The 20,221-nt window shown below is 43.7% G+C and overlaps 1 protein-coding gene across 1 annotated transcript in view; it reads right to left on the bottom strand.

Moving 5' to 3' along the window:
- The window catches only part of LOC140122875 (receptor-type tyrosine-protein phosphatase eta-like), a 29,895-nt gene extending 10,705 nt beyond the window's left edge, over positions 1–19,190 (bottom strand). The window contains exons 1-4 of the mRNA XM_072144120.1: positions 19,152–19,190; positions 16,053–16,110; positions 15,473–15,724; positions 511–759 (exon numbers count right to left, since the gene is read on the bottom strand). Of these exons, the coding sequence (XP_072000221.1) occupies positions 511–759; positions 15,473–15,724; positions 16,053–16,110; positions 19,152–19,190 (598 nt within the window). The remainder of the gene's footprint in view (positions 1–510; positions 760–15,472; positions 15,725–16,052; positions 16,111–19,151) is intronic.
- Between the last annotated feature and the right edge of the window lie 1,031 nt (positions 19,191–20,221).

The raw sequence follows: 20,221 nt of genomic DNA, 5'->3' as shown, positions 1-20,221 counted from the left end.
TCTCAGCCCCCACCTTTGTGCTCCTGTAAAACTCCTCCCTCCGCCTCTATTATCAGCTCACCAAAAAGTAAGCTCAGTCCATGTATGAGTAAAGGAGTAAAGGAGCAGGAGGGAGGAGTTGTACAGGACCACAAAGGTAGGGGCTGAGAGCTGAGGGGTGAGCATCACAGACAAGTCGCTTTTTTTAAATGCAGGCAAACCAAAACAAACCTGGGACTCAAAACAAGATTCTGTCAGGGTGTAATATAAGTCAAAACACACAATTTTACTGCAATTCAAATGTTCAGAAAAGGCAGAACGACATCTGTGCAATCCAGCTGTAATGGGCTTCTGAAAATGAGGACCCTGGTGACATGTTCCCTTTAAGATGAATGCACAATAGCTTTCACATTATAGATATTTCCTCTTTTTATGTGGATTGCAATAACAGGCTAGTAAGTTTTAATCACTTTTAGTCCATGTCTGGCCCAGTTTTCAATATAGAACAGCATTATAGTAAATTACAGTTACCTAATATTGAAATCTCCCTGCTGTCTCCCTGCAGACCATTGCCTGCAACTGCAAAGATCTTCACAGTGTACTGGATGCCAGTGGTTAGGTTAGAGAGTGTTACTGATTCTGAAGTCCATGTAAAGTTCTGTGGGGGATCTCCAAGCACTTCTACTAGATAAACACTTCTGTTACCTACTGGGCGTAGCCAACTGATACTCATTGTGTTATTCATTTTAAAAGCTCTTAGCTCAGTTACAGATGCTGGTCCTAAAAAATAAAAACATGAATAATGAATAAAAAGCAATAAAACAATAACATTGGAAATTCAAAATCTTTAATATTTTAAACTGAGGGTAAGTCTACACAGAGGTACACCAAGCAATTCTGTAGTATGGCAGTATATGGTAGGATCGTTAAAGTACCCTAGGGAGTCTGAGAAATAGTAAAAAAAAAAAAAAGTTTAAAAAAAATTATAATAAAAAAACCTAAAAATTCAAATCACCCCCCTTTCCCTAGAACTGATATAAATATAAATAAACAGTGAAAACCATAAACACATTAGGTATCGCCACGTCCGAAAATGCCTGATCTATCAAAATATAATAACGTTTTTTCAAAAAATAAATTAAAAATTCTATAAAAAGTGATCAAAAGGTCGTACAGTCCTAAAAATAATATCATTGAAAACATCATCAAAAGTCGCAAAAAATGACACCACCCTCAACTCCATACAACGAAGTATGGACGGCAAAATAAAAAAAAAATTTTGTTCATGAGGTTTTAATTTTTGTAAATGTATGAAAACATTATAAAACCTATACAAATTTGGTATCCCTGTAATCGCAGTGACCCAAAGAATAAATTAGATGCATCATTTGTGGCGTGAAGTGAAAGCCGTAACATACAAGCCCACAAGAATACGACACAAATGCATTTTTTCACCATTTTCACTGCATTAGGAATTTTTTTCCCGCTTCCCAGTACATGGCATGGAATATTCAATGCAATCACTATGAAGTGCAATTTGTTACGCAAAAAACAAGCCATCACATAGCTTTTTACGTGTAAAAATAAAAAAAGTTATAGATTTTTGAAGGTGGGGAGTGAAAAATGGAAAAGAAAAAACGGGAAAGGGCCCGGTCCATAACCGGTTAACTGACCGGTTCCATACTGCAAGTGTTTAAATCTAAACACATCTGCATTCAGGAGTAACTACTCTCTGATGCTCTTGAATTGCATTTCAAAATGTAATTCAAACACAGCAGGGGTATTTATCACGGCTTGTACATTTGAAAACAGGTGTACATACCATAATTTAGTCGCAATGCCCAACACAGAGTTGGGAATTGCAAATTCTCCCCGCTCTATGCCAGTTGGGCAGGGAGGCGGGGGTACCAACCCTGCAGTGGGCTGGTGTGTTTGCACTGCCTATAGCCTGTTGAGGCCCACGATATGACACCTGCTATAGAAGTATACAACAGCTGCTGCCAGCCGGAATTTATCAAGATGGTGGAGCCTCCTGATGGATCCGTGAAGTGCTGTCTGGTGGGAACACCATCACACAATGGCGTAAATTTAGATAAATGTGCCTATTGTCCCTAATAAGAGCAGAGACATGTTTGTATTTAGCACTTCCACAGACTTAACAAACACCTAAAGAGATTTCCCACTCCCTAACACACAAGAATTTCTATACAAACATAGTAATTACCTCCATAGTTAGTAAAGAAAGTACACAATGACACCACATTGCAAGGCCAAATAATACAGCTACATCATTATCATAACAACAACAACAGAGAGGCCAAACATTGTACAAAGTCCCAAGGCAGAAGGAAAGTCTGAATAAAGGTGGAAGGTCAAGATAGAGATTAGAAATAGCACAATACCTAGATATCAGGAGCTTATTACAAACTGGGTCTATGCATGCACAGAATTAAATAGCTGCAGATTTAGGAATGATTGAAGCACGGCTCTGGTATCCAGGCAAAACAGAACAGCAGGAAAGTGATGTAAGTGGATGGAGAGTCTGTCAATAACAATGGGTTACCTGTTTTCTGCTACATCAATGGGTAAGCACCCTGAAAATTGGTAGCAGCTGCCAATGTTCACTCATTCCATTTTTAGTGGGGGAAGGGGAGGGGGGTATGAAAGAATGATCTATTCCACTGTAGGTGTATACAGTGAAATAAATACTAACCCTCTGTTGTTAGGGTAAATTGGGAATATGCCCGATGTGTCCATACAAAGGAAGAATAAAAAAATACTCCTGAATGTAGCCTATATGTTGTATACCAGCCCTATTTAGCTACAAGCAAGCGGTGTAGTAGAAGCATATATTAAGACTATTTCGGTCTTCAATCTTGTTTCTCTTCTGTGATCGTGGATTAATATATGACAAGGTGCATGAGGAGTATCAAAACTACAAATGACAAACTTGATTTATGCCCTCAGATGTTCCCATAAACTAACTATTGGGAAATAAGAGCTTGCCTTATGGACATTCTGCCAAATAAGGCAAGATAGATATGATATAGATCTATGGATAGATAGATAAATGATAGACAGATTGGAGATAAATAGATACAAAGGCTGAAAATAGAAAGAATTTCATAGATATGAGATAGATAGAGAATACACCTGGTGGAGGCATGGAGGAGGTGGAGGCACCTCCTCCTGCAGATAAACATTATAACTAGAGATGAGCGAACATGCTCGTCCGAGCTTGATGCTCGGTCGAGCATTAGGGTACTCGAAACTGCTCGTTACTCGGACGAATACTTCGCCCGCTCGAGAAAATGGCAGCTCCCGCCGTTTTGCTTTTTGGCGGCCAGAAACAGAGCCAATCACAAGCCAGGAGACTCTGCACTCCACCCAGCATGACGTGGTACCCTTACACGTCGATAGCAGTGGTTGGCTGGCCAGATCAGGTGACCCTGGGATAGACTAGCCGCTGGCCGCGCTGCTCGGATCATTCTGTCTCTGGATGCCGCTAGGGAGAGAGCTGCTGCTGGTCAGGGAAAGCGTTAGGGTGTTCTATTAGCTTACTGTTAGGCAGGAGTGATTCTCAAAGAACCCAACAGCCCTTCTTAGGGCTACAATAACGTTCTACTTTTTTTATTTTAATTTGCATCTTTTACCATTTTGTGAGGAATTAGCAGGGGGACTTGCTACCGTTGTGTTTAGCTCTTAGTGGCACACATATCCATAGCAAAGACCGAAGTGGGAAAATTCAGTAGGGGTTGGATTTCTATTAGGCAATAACTCAGTGTCATCTCATCTGGCATAGTAGTGTGCTTCCTTTGATACTTGGCTAGAAAATAGCCATAGGAGAATACAAACAGCTTCTTGAAGCCTACAGTAGCGTTCTATATATTTGATTTCTGGTTGATCTGCTGGTGGCTGTAGTTTCTGCAGTGCATGTACTTGCCAATTCTGAGCAATTTGTAGTGAGACTTGCGACCGCTGTGTTCTGCGCTTAGTGGCGCACATATCCATAGCAAAGGCCGAAGTGGCAAAATTCAGTAGGGGTTGGATTTCTATTAGGCAATAACTCAGTGTCATCTCATCTGGCATAGTACTGTGCTTCCTTTGATACTTGGCTAGAAAATAGCCATAGGAGAATACAAACAGCTTCTTGAAGCCTACAGTAGCGTTCTATATATTTGATTTCTGGTTGATCTGCTGGTGGCTGTAGTTTCTGCAGTGCATGTACTTGCCAATTCTGAGCAATTTGTAGTGAGACTTGCGACCGCTGTGTTCTGCGCTTAGTGGCGCACATATCCATAGCAAAGGCCGAAGTGGCAAAATTCAGTAGGGGTTGGATTTCTATTAGGCAATAACTCAGTGTCATCTCATCTGGCATAGTACTGTGCTTCCTTTGATACTTGGCTAGAAAATAGCCATAGGAGAATACAAACAGCTTCTTGAAGCCTACAGTAGCGTTCTATATATTTGATTTCTGGTTGATCTGCTGGTGGCTGTAGTTTCTGCAGTGCATGTACTTGCCAATTCTGAGCAATTTGTAGTGAGACTTGCGACCGCTGTGTTCTGCGCTTAGTGGCGCACATATCCATAGCAAAGGCCGAAGTGGCAAAATTCAGTAGGGGTTGGATTTCTATTAGCCAATAACTCAGTGTCATCTCATCTGGCATAGTACTGTGCTTCCTTTGATACTTGGCTAGAAAATAGCCATAGGAGAATACAAACAGCTTCTTGAAGCCTACAGTAGCGTTCTATATATTTGATTTCTGGTTGATCTGCTGGTGGCTGTAGTTTCTGCAGTGCATGTACTTGCCAATTCTGAGCAATTTGTAGTGAGACTTGCGACCGCTGTGTTCTGCGCTTAGTGGCGCACATATCCATAGCAAAGGCCGAAGTGGCAAAATTCAGTAGGGGTTGGATTTCTATTAGGCAATAACTCAGTGTCATCTCATCTGGCATAGTACTGTGCTTCCTTTGATACTTGGCTAGAAAATAGCCATAGGAGAATACAAACAGCTTCTTGAAGCCTACAGTAGCGTTCTATATATTTGATTTCTGGTTGATCTGCTGGTGGCTGTAGTTTCTGCAGTGCATGTACTTGCCAATTCTGAGCAATTTGTAGTGAGACTTGCGACCGCTGTGTTCTGCGCTTAGTGGCGCACATATCCATAGCAAAGGCCGAAGTGGCAAAATTCAGTAGGGGTTGGATTTCTATTAGCCAATAACTCAGTGTCATCTCATCTGGCATAGTACTGTGCTTCCTTTGATACTTGGCTAGAAAATAGCCATAGGAGAATACAAACAGCTTCTTGAAGCCTACAGTAGCGTTCTATATATTTGATTTCTGGTTGATCTGCTGGTGGCTGTAGTTTCTGCAGTGCATGTACTTGCCAATTCTGAGCAATTTGTAGTGAGACTTGCGACCGCTGTGTTCTGCGCTTAGTGGCGCACATATCCATAGCAAAGGCCGAAGTGGCAAAATTCAGTAGGGGTTGGATTTCTATTAGGCAATAACTCAGTGTCATCTCATCTGGCATAGTACTGTGCTTCCTTTGATACTTGGCTAGAAAATAGCCATAGGAGAATACAAACAGCTTCTTGAAGCCTACAGTAGCGTTCTATATATTTGATTTCTGGTTGATCTGCTGGTGGCTGTAGTTTCTGCAGTGCATGTACTTGCCAATTCTGAGCAATTTGTAGTGAGACTTGCGACCGCTGTGTTCTGCGCTTAGTGGCGCACATATCCATAGCAAAGGCCGAAGTGGCAAAATTCAGTAGGGGTTGGATTTCTATTAGCCAATAACTCAGTGTCATCTCATCTGGCATAGTACTGTGCTTCCTTTGATACTTGGCTAGAAAATAGCCATAGGAGAATACAAACAGCTTCTTGAAGCCTACAGTAGCGTTCTATATATTTGATTTCTGGTTGATCTGCTGGTGGCTGTAGTTTCTGCAGTGCATGTACTTGCCAATTCTGAGCAATTTGTAGTGAGACTTGCGACCGCTGTGTTCTGCGCTTAGTGGCGCACATATCCATAGCAAAGGCCGAAGTGGCAAAATTCAGTAGGGGTTGGATTTCTATTAGGCAATAACTCAGTGTCATCTCATCTGGCATAGTACTGTGCTTCCTTTGATACTTGGCTAGAAAATAGCCATAGGAGAATACAAACAGCTTCTTGAAGCCTACAGTAGCGTTCTATATATTTGATTTCTGGTTGATCTGCTGGTGGCTGTAGTTTCTGCAGTGCATGTACTTGCCAATTCTGAGCAATTTGTAGTGAGACTTGCGACCGCTGTGTTCTGCGCTTAGTGGCGCACATATCCATAGCAAAGGCCGAAGTGGCAAAATTCAGTAGGGGTTGGATTTCTATTAGGCAATAACTCAGTGTCATCTCATCTGGCATAGTACTGTGCTTCCTTTGATACTTGGCTAGAAAATAGCCATAGGAGAATACAAACAGCTTCTTGAAGCCTACAGTAGCGTTCTATATATTTGATTTCTGGTTGATCTGCTGGTGGCTGTAGTTTCTGCAGTGCATGTACTTGCCAATTCTGAGCAATTTGTAGTGAGACTTGCGACCGCTGTGTTCTGCGCTTAGTGGCGCACATATCCATAGCAAAGGCCGAAGTGGCAAAATTCAGTAGGGGTTGGATTTCTATTAGCCAATAACTCAGTGTCATCTCATCTGGCATAGTACTGTGCTTCCTTTGATACTTGGCTAGAAAATAGCCATAGGAGAATACAAACAGCTTCTTGAAGCCTACAGTAGCGTTCTATATATTTGATTTCTGGTTGATCTGCTGGTGGCTGTAGTTTCTGCAGTGCATGTACTTGCCAATTCTGAGCAATTTGTAGTGAGACTTGCGACCGCTGTGTTCTGCGCTTAGTGGCGCACATATCCATAGCAAAGGCCGAAGTGGCAAAATTCAGTAGGGGTTGGATTTCTATTAGCCAATAACTCAGTGTCATCTCATCTGGCATAGTACTGTGCTTCCTTTGATACTTGGCTAGAAAATAGCCATAGGAGAATACAAACAGCTTCTTGAAGCCTACAGTAGCGTTCTATATATTTGATTTCTGGTTGATCTGCTGGTGGCTGTAGTTTCTGCAGTGCATGTACTTGCCAATTCTGAGCAATTTGTAGTGAGACTTGCGACCGCTGTGTTCTGCGCTTAGTGGCGCACATATCCATAGCAAAGGCCGAAGTGGCAAAATTCAGTAGGGGTTGGATTTCTATTAGCCAATAACTCAGTGTCATCTCATCTGGCATAGTAGTGTGCTTTGATACTTGGCTAGAAAATAGCCATAGCAATAGGATAGCATTGTTTGGTTTTAAAAACTCAAAAAAAAACAAAAAACACAAAAAAAAAAAAAAAACACAAAAAAAAACAAAAAAAAGTAAAAAAAAAAAAATAAAGTTATAACTCTCATTTTAAAAATGTTTAACCCGAGGGCTAGGGGTAGAGGACGAGGGCGGGGACGTGGGCGTCCAACTACTGCAGGGGTCAGAGGCCGTGGTCCTGGGCGGGGTGAGACACCACCTGCTGATGAGGGAGCAGGGGAACGCCGCAGAGCTACACTCCCTAGGTTCATGTCTGAAGTTACTGGGACTCGTGGTAGAGCACTGTTGAGGCCAGAACAGTGCGAACAGGTGATGTCGTGGATTGCTGACAATGCTTCGAGCAATTTGTCCACCACCAGTCAGTCTTCCACGCAGTCCACCCATGTCACCGAAATCGCCACTCCTCCAGCTCCTGCACCTCAGCCTCCTCCCCCCCAGTCTGCCCCCTCCCAGGAAAATTTGGCATTTGAACCGGCATACTCTGAGGAACTGTTTTCTGGACCCTTCCCACAGTCACAAACCACTTGTCCGGTTGCTGCTGAGCAATTTTCCGATGCCCAGGTTTTCCACCAGTCACAGTCTGTGGGTGATGATGACCTTCTTGACGTAGTGGAAGTGTGTAAAGAGGTGTCCGACGATGAGGAGACACGGTTGTCAGACAGTGGGGAAGTTGTTGTCAGGGCAGGAAGTCCGAGGGGGGAGCAGACTGAGGGATCGGAGGATGATGAGGTGACAGACCCAAGCTGGGTTGAGAGGCCGGGTGAACACAGTGCTTCTGAGACGGAGGAGAGTCCTCGACCTGAACAGGTTGGAAGAGGCAGTGGTGGGGCCAGACGGAGAGGCAGGGCCAGAGCTGGTGCATCAGCGCCACTGTCAACTAGTGAAGCTCCCGTGGTGAGGGCTCTTGCGGCGAGGGCTAGATCTTCAGAAGTGTGGAGGTTCTTTAAGGAAACACCGGATGACCGACGGACTGTGGTGTGCAACATTTGCCAAACCAGGCTCAGCAGGGGTTCCACCACTACTAGCTTAACTACCACCAGTATGCGCAGGCATATGAATGCTAAGCACCCCACTCAGTGGCAACAAGCCCGTTCACCTCCGGCCGTGCACACCACTGCTCCTTCCCCTGTGTCAGCTGCTAGTCAGCCCCCTGCCCAGGACCCTGGCACAAAAACCCCATCGTCGCCTCCACGATCCTCCACAGCATCCACCAGCGTTCAGCTCTCCATACCCCAGACGCTGGAGCGGAAACGCAAATATAGTGCAACCCACCCGCACGCCCAAGCCCTTAATGTGCACATCTCCAGATTGCTTAGCCTGGAGATGCTGCCCTATAGGCTAGTAGAGACCGAGGCCTTTCGCAACCTCATGGCGGCGGCCGCCCCTCGGTATTCGGTCCCCAGCCGCCACTACTTTTCCCGATGTGCCGTCCCAGCCCTGCACCAGCACGTGTCAGACAACATCATCCGTGCCCTGACCAACGCCGTTTCTGACAAGGTCCACCTGACCACGGACACGTGGACGAGTGCTGCCGGGCAGGGCCACTATATATCGCTGACGGCACATTGGGTTAACTTGGTGGAGGCTGGGACCGAGTCTGACCCTGGGGCTGCTCATATACTGCCGACGCCGAGGATTGCGGGGCCTACCTCGGTCCAGGTGTTTCAGGCCTACTATGCCTCCTCCTCCTCCCACCCCTCCTCCACCTCCTCCTCCGAACTACCATCCGTGGGCACGGCGCCATCAGTCGGTAGCTCTAGGCACAGCAGCAGTGCCGTCGCTAAGCGACAGCAGGCGGTGCTCAAACTGCTGAGCCTAGGCGACAAAAGGCACACCGCCCAAGAGCTATTACAGGGCATCACGGCGCAGACTGATCTGTGGCTGGCACCGCTGAACCTCAAGCCGGGAATGGTTGTGTGTGACAACGGCCGTAACCTGGTGGCGGCTCTGCAACTCGGCAGACTGACACATGTGCCATGCCTGGCCCATGTGTTAAATCTGATAGTGCAGCGTTTCCTCAAGACATACCCCAATCTGTCTGATTTGCTCACGAAGGTGCGCCGCATCTGTGCGCATTTCAGGAAGTCCAGCCCAGATGCTGCCACTCTCAGGGCAGCGCAGCGCCGCCTCCAACTGCCCGCTCACCGACTGTTGTGCGACGTGCCCACGAGGTGGAATTCAACACTGACCATGTTATCCAGAGTTTACCAGCAGCGCAGAGCGATTGTAGACTGCCAGATGTCAACTTCCACCAGAACTGGTAGTCAGGTCAGTCAGCTTCCTCAAGTCTACAATGAGGAGTGGACGTGGATGTCTGATATCTGTCAGGTGCTGAGTAACTTTGAGGAGTCAACACAGATGGTCAGTGGCGATGCCGCCATCATCAGCCTCACCATCCCGCTGCTTGGCCTGTTGAAAAACTCTCTGGTCAGCATGAAGTCGGAAGCTTTGCGCTCGTCACAAGAGACGGGGGAAGAAGATTCCCTTGTTGATAGCCAAAGCACCCTGAGGTCTGTTTCTCAGCGCATATCGGAGGAGGTGGAGGTGGAGGAGGATGAGGAGGAAGAGGAGGAGAATGTTGGCGAGACACAAGAGGGGACCATTGTTGAGTCCTTCACTGTTCAGCGTGTATGGGCAGAAGAAGAGGAGTTGGAGGAGTTGGAGGAGGAGGAAATGGACAGTCAGGCCAGTGAGGGGAGTGAATTCTTACGCGTTGGTACTCTGGCGCATATGGCAGATTTCATGCTAGGCTGCCTATCCCGTGACCCTCGCGTTCAAAGAATTTATTCCAGCACCGATTACTGGGTGTTCACTCTCCTGGACCCACGGTACAAGCAAAATCTTCCCACTCTCATCCCTGGAGAGGAAAGGAGTGTGAGAATGCATGAATACCAGCAGGCCCTGGTGCACAAGCTGAAACAGTATTTCCCTTCTGACAGCGCTAGCGGCAGAGTGCGTAGTTCTGCGGGACAAGTAGCGAGGGAGAGTAGGCGAGCAGGCAGCTTGTCCAGCACTGGCAAGGGTACGCTTTACAAGGCTTTTGCCAGCTTTATGTCACCCCAGCAAGACACTGTCACCTGTCCCCAGTCTCGGCAGAGTAGGGCTGATCTTTACAGAAAGATGGTGAGGGAGTACGTAGCTGACCATACCATCGTCCTAAATGATCACACAGCTCCCTACAACTACTGGGTTTCAAAGCTGGACATGTGGCACGAACTGGCGCTCTACGCCTTGGAGGTTCTTGCCTGCCCTGCCGCTAGCGTCTTGTCCGAGCGGGTTTTCAGTGCAGCTGGTGGCATCATCACCGATAAGCGTACACGCCTGTCGACTGACAGCGCTGACAGGCTGACGCTTATTAAAATGAATAAAGGCTGGATTTCTCAGAATTTCCAATCTCCACCAGGTGAAGGAAGCTCAACCTGAATAATTGATCCACTCCTCCTCCTCCTCCTCCTCATTTTCCTCCTTCTCCTCCTCTTTGTACAGTAAAGCAGAGGAAACTGGCTATTTTTTGACAGGGCCCACTGGCTCTTGCTATAGTACTTCATGCATTTAATTTTTCTGGAGGGCCACCTACCCGGTCCTCTGTTTGAAACAATTTTTGTGAGTGCCACATACAGGCACTCAATCTATTCCATTTTACTGCAGGGCCACCTACCTGCTCCTCTGGTTTGAAACATTTTTGGGACTGCCACATACAGGCACTCAATCTATTCCATTTTACTGCAGGGCCACCTACCTGCTCCTCTGGTTTGAACAATTTTTGGGACTGCCACATACAGGCACTCAATCTATTCCATTTTACTGCAGGGCCACCTACCTGCTCCTCTGGTTTGAACAATTTTTGGGACTGCCACATACCGGCACTCAATCTATTCCATTTTACTGCAGGGCCACCTACCTGCTCCTCTGGTTTGAACAATTTTTGGGACTGCCACATACAGGCACTCAATCTATTCCATTTTACTGCAGGGCCACCTACCTGCTCCTCTGGTTTGAACAATTTTTGGGACTGCCACATACAGGCACTCAATCTATTCCATTTTACTGCAGGGCCACCTACCTGCTCCTCTGGTTTGAACAATTTTTGGGACTGCCACATACAGGCACTCAATCTATTCCATTTTACTGCAGGGCCACCTACCTGCTCCTCTGGTTTGAACAATTTTTGGGACTGCCACATACAGGCACTCAATCTATTCCATTTTACTGGAGGGCCACCTACCTGCTCCTCTGGTTTGAAACATTTTTGGGACTGCCACATACAGGCACTCAATCTATTCCATTTTACTGCAGGGCCACCTACCTGCTCCTCTGGTTTGAACAATTTTTGGGACTGCCACATACAGGCACTCAATCTATTCCATTTTACTGCAGGGCCACCTACCTGCTCCTCTGGTTTGAAACATTTTTGGGACTGCCACATACAGGCACTCAATCTATTCCATTTTACTGCAGGGCCACCTACCTGCTCCTCTGGTTTGAACAATTTTTGGGACTGCCACATACAGGCACTCAATCTATTCCATTTTACTGCAGGGCCACCTACCTGCTCCTCTGGTTTGAACAATTTTTGGGACTGCCACATACAGGCACTCAATCTATTCCATTTTACTGGAGGGCCACCTACCTGCTCCTCTGGTTTGAAACATTTTTGGGACTGCCACATACAGGCACTCAATCTATCCCATTTTACTGGAGGGCCACCTACCTGCTCCTCTGGTTTGAAACATTTTTGGGACTGCCACATACAGGCACTCAATCTATTCCATTTTACTGCAGGGCCACCTACCTGCTCCTCTGGTTTGAACAATTTTTGGGACTGCCACATACAGGCACTCAATCTATTCCATTTTACTGCAGGGCCACCTACCTGCTCCTCTGGTTTGAACAATTTTTGGGACTGCCACATACAGGCACTCAATCTATTCCATTTTACTGGAGGGCCACCTACCTGCTCCTCTGGTTTGAAACATTTTTGGGACTGCCACATACAGGCACTCAATCTATCCCATTTTACTGGAGGGCCACCTACCTGCTCCTCTGGTTTGAAAAATGTTTGGGACTGCCACATACAGGCACTATCCAAATTAAATTGTCTCCATAGCAGCCTCCACACGTTGTCTCCATTGCTACCTCCAAAAGTCGTCCATATAGCTGCCTCCATACATCGTCCCTTTATCAAACGAGGTGTGTCAGGCAGAAATTTGGGTTGTTTTCATGGATTCCACATCAAAGTTGTTAACTTTGTCGCCACCCTGCTGTGTTATCCACAAAATATACTGGCAAACTTTTACCATTTAGGGATATTATTTCAGCGCTTCTTGCGCATCTGTTTACATTCCCCTCACCCGGCATATCCTAAACTTATAAGAACGCTACTACACTTGATCTTATACAAAAGGTTCTTAGAAGTGCTGTTTGGGGAGTAGCCTAGAGACAGGGGCTTGGATTGGCGAAAGCTCGCCTGGCAGCGGAACGCCAGCTCCATGCGCATCATGCGCTTCTTGCGCATCTGTTTACATTCCCCTCACCCGCCATATCCCAAACTTATGAGAACGCTACTACACTTAACTTGGTGCAGGCTGGGACCGAGTCTGACCCTGGGGCTGGTCATATACTGCCGACGCAGAGAATTGCGGGGCCTACCTCGGTCCAGGTCTCAAAGGCCTACTATACCTCCTCCCACCCCTCCTCCACCTCCTCCTCCTCCGAATTACCATCCGTGGGCATGGCGCCATCAGTCGGTAGCTCTAGGCACAGCAGCAGTGCCGTCGCTAAGCGACAGCAGGTGGTGCTGAAACTGCTGAGCCTAGGCGATAAAAGGCACACCGCCCAAGAGCTATTACAGGGCATTCCACATCAAAGTTGTTAACTTTGTCGCCACCCTGCTGTGTAATCCCCAAAATATACTTGCAAACTTTTACCATTTAGGGATATTATTTCAGCGCTTCTTGCGCATCTGTTTACATTCCCCTCACCCGCCATATCCTAAACTTATAAGAACGCTACTACACTTGATCTTATACAAAAGGTTCTTAGAAGTGCTGTTTGGGGAGTAGCCTATAGACAGGGGCTTGGATTGGCGAAAGCTCGCCTGGCAGCGGAGCGCCAGCTCCATGCCAAGATCCAACTAACATAGTTTTAACTGCAGCACCTTTAATCTACTACTAGTTCACTGCCTCCATACATCGTCCCCTTATCAAACGAGCTGTGTCAGGCAGAATTTTGGGTTGTTTTCATGGCTTCCATGTTAACTTTGTCGCCACCCTGCTGTGTAATCCACAAAATATACTGGCAAACTTTTATCATGTACCGATATTATTTGAGCGCTTCTTGCTCACCTCCTTTGGTTCCTCTCTGCCACCCATTGGTTTGAAGCCTGAGTCCATTTAGGGTATGTCGCCATGACACTCTCTAGCCTGCTGCCGCTGCCTCTGCATGCCGTCCCCTATAGTGTCAGGGTCAATTATTGGATGTTTTAGATGCTATCTAGCTTCATTCTGTCACTCTGTCATGGCCATGCTGTTGCCCATAATTTTGGCATAATGGTGCGATTATGCAGCCTCAGAGGCATCCATGCATGCTGCCCCTGCTGTTTTCTGTCCATTTCCGTGGTGTTTCCATCCTTTTCTGAGGTTCCCAGGTGTTTGGCCAAGCTTCCCTGTGCAGAGCCTTGGTCCCCTTGAAAAATGCTCGAGTCTCCCATTGACTTCAATGGGGTTCGTTATTCGAGACGAGCACTCGAGCATCGGGAAAAGTTCGTCTCGAATAACGAGTACCCGAGCATTTTAGTGTTCGCTCATCTCTAATTATAACATAACATAAACATAATGGCTCATTATATCAAACACCCTACTGGATCCCTGTTGTAAGGATAACATCCTTCATTACACTATTATAGTGTGATAGAAAATGAGAGAATACACCTGGTGGAGGCATGGAGGAGGTGGAGGCACCTCCTCCTGCAGATAAACATTATAAAATAACATAAACATTACGGCTCATTATATCAAACAGTATAATTAGAGCTGTGTGATACTAATAAGCTGGCCTCCTGTGTGACATCACATGACCATGGAACAGTGTTTATCTACTGTAAGTAAAGCAGAGATCTAGCAAAACTGTTAGGAATTGATACAGAAGTATACTGGAAATTTGTATAACCTTTCTTTACACAAACAATATCAATTATTTGCTGTAATGTGCTTAAAGTCGACAACACTTTTTACATTAAATTTCTGCGTTGGTGAACTGGACGGGGAGAGCAAGGCACAGGATTTTCCAAAAGCCACTGTTGGCGATTAATGGGCACCTCTTGATCCATGCTATAAAGATGAATTAATTTCACCACTGCAGCTCATGATAAAAAAAAATAGGGAATGCATTAGTGGTGGAGTTCCCATCTGACATTGAGGGCTCAGTTGTATATACAGATTACTACGCTCCCCTCCCCGATATTATAGACACCACATGTATCACTCATTACAGTTTCCATGAAAATTTACTAGTGTATAGTCAATGTCTGTTCTATTTGATTGATTATATTCAGTGTTAAATTGATCTGAATGGAGGATAACCACTATTCAAGGGCCAAATCTGTTTTACTAATGACAAAAAACATGCAAGCTGTGCCATTGATTAAGTGAAAAGCTTGGAACATGTATTTTTAAGTTTGATATGGATACATATGCAGAAAATCGACATTGCTACTTAACAAAAAAACATGCTTGCATTGAATACATTTTGTACAAGTTTGTGATTACAGATACAGAAAATTGACAATGCTACTTTGTAATAAAAACACACTCACGGTGAGCATGTAGGTGCAGGTGAGTGATTGCCATATACACTGACCAAAGCTTTGTAACCATTTTGCAAAGTCTAGTGCTCATCTTATACACTATACAAGACTGAGCACCTTAGATACTAAGAACAATAGTAAATGCAGGATTAAAGGTTTTGCCTGTGAAACTGACTTGTGATTATGGATTACCAATAAATTACCATTGATGCTCACATTTAAAAAATATAATTATTTGGTAACCTTTGTTGCTCCTGATGTGCTAGAATGTAACCAACAAACTTTTCATCAGGGTGAAAATTCTTTGACTAGAAAGAATTTATAATATGTAAATATAAAAATTACTCACGTGTGTACTCAGATATTATAGAACTGTTTCCTGTGTTGTTTTCTCCAACTATGGCCGTGATGACAAATGTGTAATAATTCCCAGGTGTCAGGCCTTCGATTGTATTGTAAGTTGTATAGACTGTTCTATTGAAAAAGGGTACTTCAATAATCTGGATATAAAAACTTGCATTTCCCAATGTTTTTTCCCAACTCAGTGATATAGAAGTGGTGGTAATGTTCCATGTCAACAGATTCTTTACTGCGTCCGGTTCTATTATAAAACAAAAAAGGTATGTTTATTGTATGTCAGTAATTTTGAATGGAATTAATCAAAAAATCAAATACTGCAGTTTCATCTGACACATTTTGTAGTTTAATTACAGTAGATAAGTAAACAAAATTCACCAAAGAATTGAGAATAAGCCATTGATTTTATCTGGACGGCAGCAAATAATAACAATTCAAATAATAATAAAACTTTATTTTTATAGTGCTATCACATTCACAGTTGTAAGGAGCGGTGACTTGGAGGACAGTGAAAGATAGACTGAACGATGAGCCCTAATCTGAGTCCCCCAAGCTGTCACCTGCCTACTTACTGGTCGTCACCCTTAAGCAGTGGGCAGTAACTGGGCATTGGTCCCTCCTTAAGCCACACTGGTGCAGACACAAAACAAGACTGAAAGACAAACGCAGACGGGTCACAACGAGATAGCAAGTATAGTACAGAATCGGAGTCCAAACTGGGTAGTCGATAGTACAAAACCGAGATCAGAAAACCAGAGTAAGCGATAGAAAACCAATAGCAACCATGAGCAAGAAACAAGCTGAGAGTCACATTATAAACAGCCAGGTCTGATGGGACTGGGTAGCTATATAAAGCAGATCCTGAACGCGGACTGGAGCAGCTGTCCATCAAGCTAATAACCCTTAGCTGGGTAGAGCTGAACTGTAGAGACCTAAGCCACAGTTCACACAAAGAAAATACAAACAAATTAATGCCACCTAATCTGTCAACTGTGGATAAAGGAATGTTTTGTCACAGATGTTACAACCGTACAAATCATGAGGTACATATACAAATAATAAGACATTAGATAACATAACCATATGAAACAATAGGGATGAGAATCTTGCTCACAAAACATTACAGTCTTTGAGGAGATACAAAGCATGCAAATATGTGGTAAAAAAAAAGTACTTTTCTTTGAAGACTCGGAAGATATATTACAAAATTCCTTATATTCCTTTTTACTATTAAATAGTTAGCGGCTATTAAAAGCTGTTAAATAAGAATTCAATAACATCTAAAATAAATTAGAGCTGGGTGGTGTGCAGTGTCCATCACTGTGAGTTTCCTTTTCTACTACGTATATCTTACCAACATGTATTTACTTCGATTTTGCTTTTTATCTTATGCACTTTATTTTGTGGTCTCCTCTATCACAGGTTGCTGCTATGATAAACTTTTACTAATGATGTTTGTCGCTGCCCATTTCTGTGTACTGTCACTTTTTTATTTTATATGTCCATATGTTTTTAATACATACCTAATAAATTTATTGTTTAATCATTGTCATATTGGCTTGTACTCCTAAATTGATAATTCGAATTTTTTGAGTTCAGTTATAGCTAAAATGTTATGTACCCATGACATTATTTTTAATTAAAAGGGATACATTATTTGCAAAACCTGTTATCACTGATATCATTTGGGACTATTTGAGGTTCATATTAGGTAAATGGGGTTTTGGTGATATGTTCTTGGGTTTACTTCAGGTCCTATATTGTTCCCCATCGGCGAGTTAATGTAGCAGGTTATTTATTAGCACCCTTTCCGATACTAAGAGGTACACACCAGGGATGCCCTTTATCCCCTATACTTTTTATACTTGCAATAGAACCCTTGGCCCACCTGATAAGGTGGAATGAGAATGTTAAGGGGCTAGAGTGAGGAGGCGTGTCGCATAAGTGCACCCTTTTTGCAGACGTTATCCTCTCCACTCACCTCACTCCCTAATCTATTTCAAACACTAAATGAGTTTTCGGCTCTATCGGGCTTGAAGGTAAACCATGACAAATCTTTGGCCTTGAATGTTTCTGTAGCTCCCTCCATGGCTAAACTTTTGTAGCTAAATTTTAATTTTCAATGGAGAGAGGCTAAAATTCCATACCTGGGCATGTTTCTGACCTCCTCCATTGATAATTTATTTACAGCTAATTACAAACCACTTTTCCATAAGCTGAGAGGCAAAGTCGCCGGCGGCATTTAAAAGACGTTGCCGCGATCGGATGCCATGGTAGCCTTGGGTCTTCATTTGACCCAAGGCTTAATGGCTTCTGCATTGTAATGAATTAGCTGCAAAAATGCCATATATTGCAATACAGAAGTATTTCAGTATATGGTAGGAACGATCTGACGATCTAGGGTTAATGTACCATAGATGGTCTAAGAATTAGAGAAAAAAAAAAGAAAAAAAAAGTTTAAAAAATAAAAAAACTAATAAAGTATGAAAAATTCAAATCACCCCCCTTTCGCTAGAACTGATATAAAACATAATAAACAGAAAAAATCACAGACACATTAGGTATCGCCGCGTCCCAAAATGCCCGATCTATCAAAATATAAACACAGTTATGGCCGGCGGTGACCTCCCAGACAGGAAATGGCACCCAAATGTCCGATTTGCGACTTTTACACCTTTTTACATCACATAAAAAATGGAATAAAAAATGATCAAAATGTTGCACAGACCTCAAAATGGTAGCAATGAAAACGGTGGCTCATTTCGCAAAAAATGACACCTCACACAGCTCCGTGCGCCAAAGTATGCAAAAGTCATTAGCTTCAGAAAATGGCAAAATTTTTTTTTTCTTTTTTGTACACATTCGTTTAATTTTTGAAAATGTATTAAAACACAAGAAAACCTGTATAAATTTGGTATCACCGCGATCGCACCGAACCAAAGAATAAAATAGGCATGTTATTTGGAGCGAAGAGTGAAAGTCGTAAAAACTGAGCCCACAAGAACGTAACGCACGTGCAGTTTTTTAAAAAATTTTCCACATTTGGAATTTTTTTTCAGCTTCGCAGTACACGGCATGTTAAAATAAATAAAATTACGGGAAATTAAAATTTGTTACGCACAAAATAAGCCCTCACACAGGTCTGTACTTGTAAAAATGAAAAAGTTATGGATTTTTGAAGGTGGAGAGCGAGAAATGAGCGAAAAAACCCTGCGTCCTTAAGGGGTTAAATGTCAAGAATCTGATCCAAACTCTACCTATCTTAGACATCTAATAAAATGTTTGCCTAACATGCACCCTGTGCTTGCTATAAGACTCTTATACAGCTATCTGACATTTAGGCTGCATTCAAACTTCTGTATGGGGGACGTATATACAGACATATATACGGCCTATTCACGTCCCCCAAAGGCAGAAATGGGCGCACGGCACCCTACAGGAGCTGTAAGATGCAGCACACTTGCGGGACCGTATAGTTACGTACCCCATGAAAACAAAGGACATCTTTTCTTGGTATATGGCGCCATGCATCATGTTCCTCTATAGAGAGGGGCACGGGTGAGCAGCGCGTGTAAATGTAGCCTTATCTTGACTTCTTTATCTTGCATTCCTTCAATCTTTGCCTGGTTTGTTCCCACCCACTTTGACTATAGATACTGTACTGCATTTACCTTTTGTTTTTGACCAGTATTTGTCGATTGCTCTTCCATGTTTGTATTGCTCAGTCTTTGTCTCTGTGTTATACTTTGGAGCAGGAAGGGAATTTGACACCTACCATGGGCTAGTAATTTGGTAAACACAGCTGTAAATGGGGTATAGCCTTAGGGCTTATTGCCCCTGTCTGTTCTCAAGCCCATCCAAACCACTCTATTACTGCCTAACAGCTATTGTTTTGTTTTGAGAACAAACAAATTTAAAATTATAATGAATACAATACTACATAAGTTTTACCAGGAGTGCTGCCTCTCTTAATTTTTTGATTACTACTTGCTCATCTTGAGCCCGGTGAGCGGAGGCCTGAACCCACACTAGGACTTTAGTCCATTATTTCACTGTGCTGCTCCAGTCTTTTTGCACTTGTTAAAGCAGATATTTCTGAACTGTTTCCTCTGACATTATATTCCCCAATCAGAGCAGTGACCAGCAAGATGTAATAATTCCCAGGTGTCAGGCCTTGAATTGTAGAAGATGTTGTAGTCACTGTATACGTGGAATTTAGATCTCCCAAATTCTAGATTTCATATGAAAACCAGTCAAGAATCTGATCCATATTCTTCCTATTTTGGGACATCTCATCAAATGTTTGACTAAGTTTCTGCCGGTGCTTGCTATAAGTTTTTTAAAGCTATCTGACATTTATCTTGACTTCTTTATCTTGCATTACTTCACACTTTGCCTTGATTGTTCCCACCCATTTTGCCTATAGATTCGGTACTGCATTGACCTTTTGATTTTGACCAGTATTTGTCGACTGCTCTTCCATGTTTGCATTGCTCAGTCTTTGTCTCTGTATAACACTTTGGAGCAGAAAGGGAATGTTATCTATTCGACACCTACCGCTTAGTGTAGGCTAGGTAATTAGGTAAACACAAATGGAAATGGGGTTTAGCCTTAGGGATAACTGCACCTTCTGTTGTCTAGTCCTTCCAAACTACTCCATTGCTACCTAACAACTACTATCTTATTGTGAGAACAAAAAAATTCAAATCAGAATGAATACAATACTAACTTGTATAAGCAG

The sequence above is a fragment of the Engystomops pustulosus genome, chromosome 3 (genome assembly GCF_040894005.1).
Source record: "Engystomops pustulosus chromosome 3, aEngPut4.maternal, whole genome shotgun sequence".
Classification (NCBI taxonomy): Eukaryota; Metazoa; Chordata; class Amphibia; order Anura; family Leptodactylidae; genus Engystomops; species Engystomops pustulosus.
This window is presented reverse-complemented; position numbering and strand designations above follow the sequence as displayed.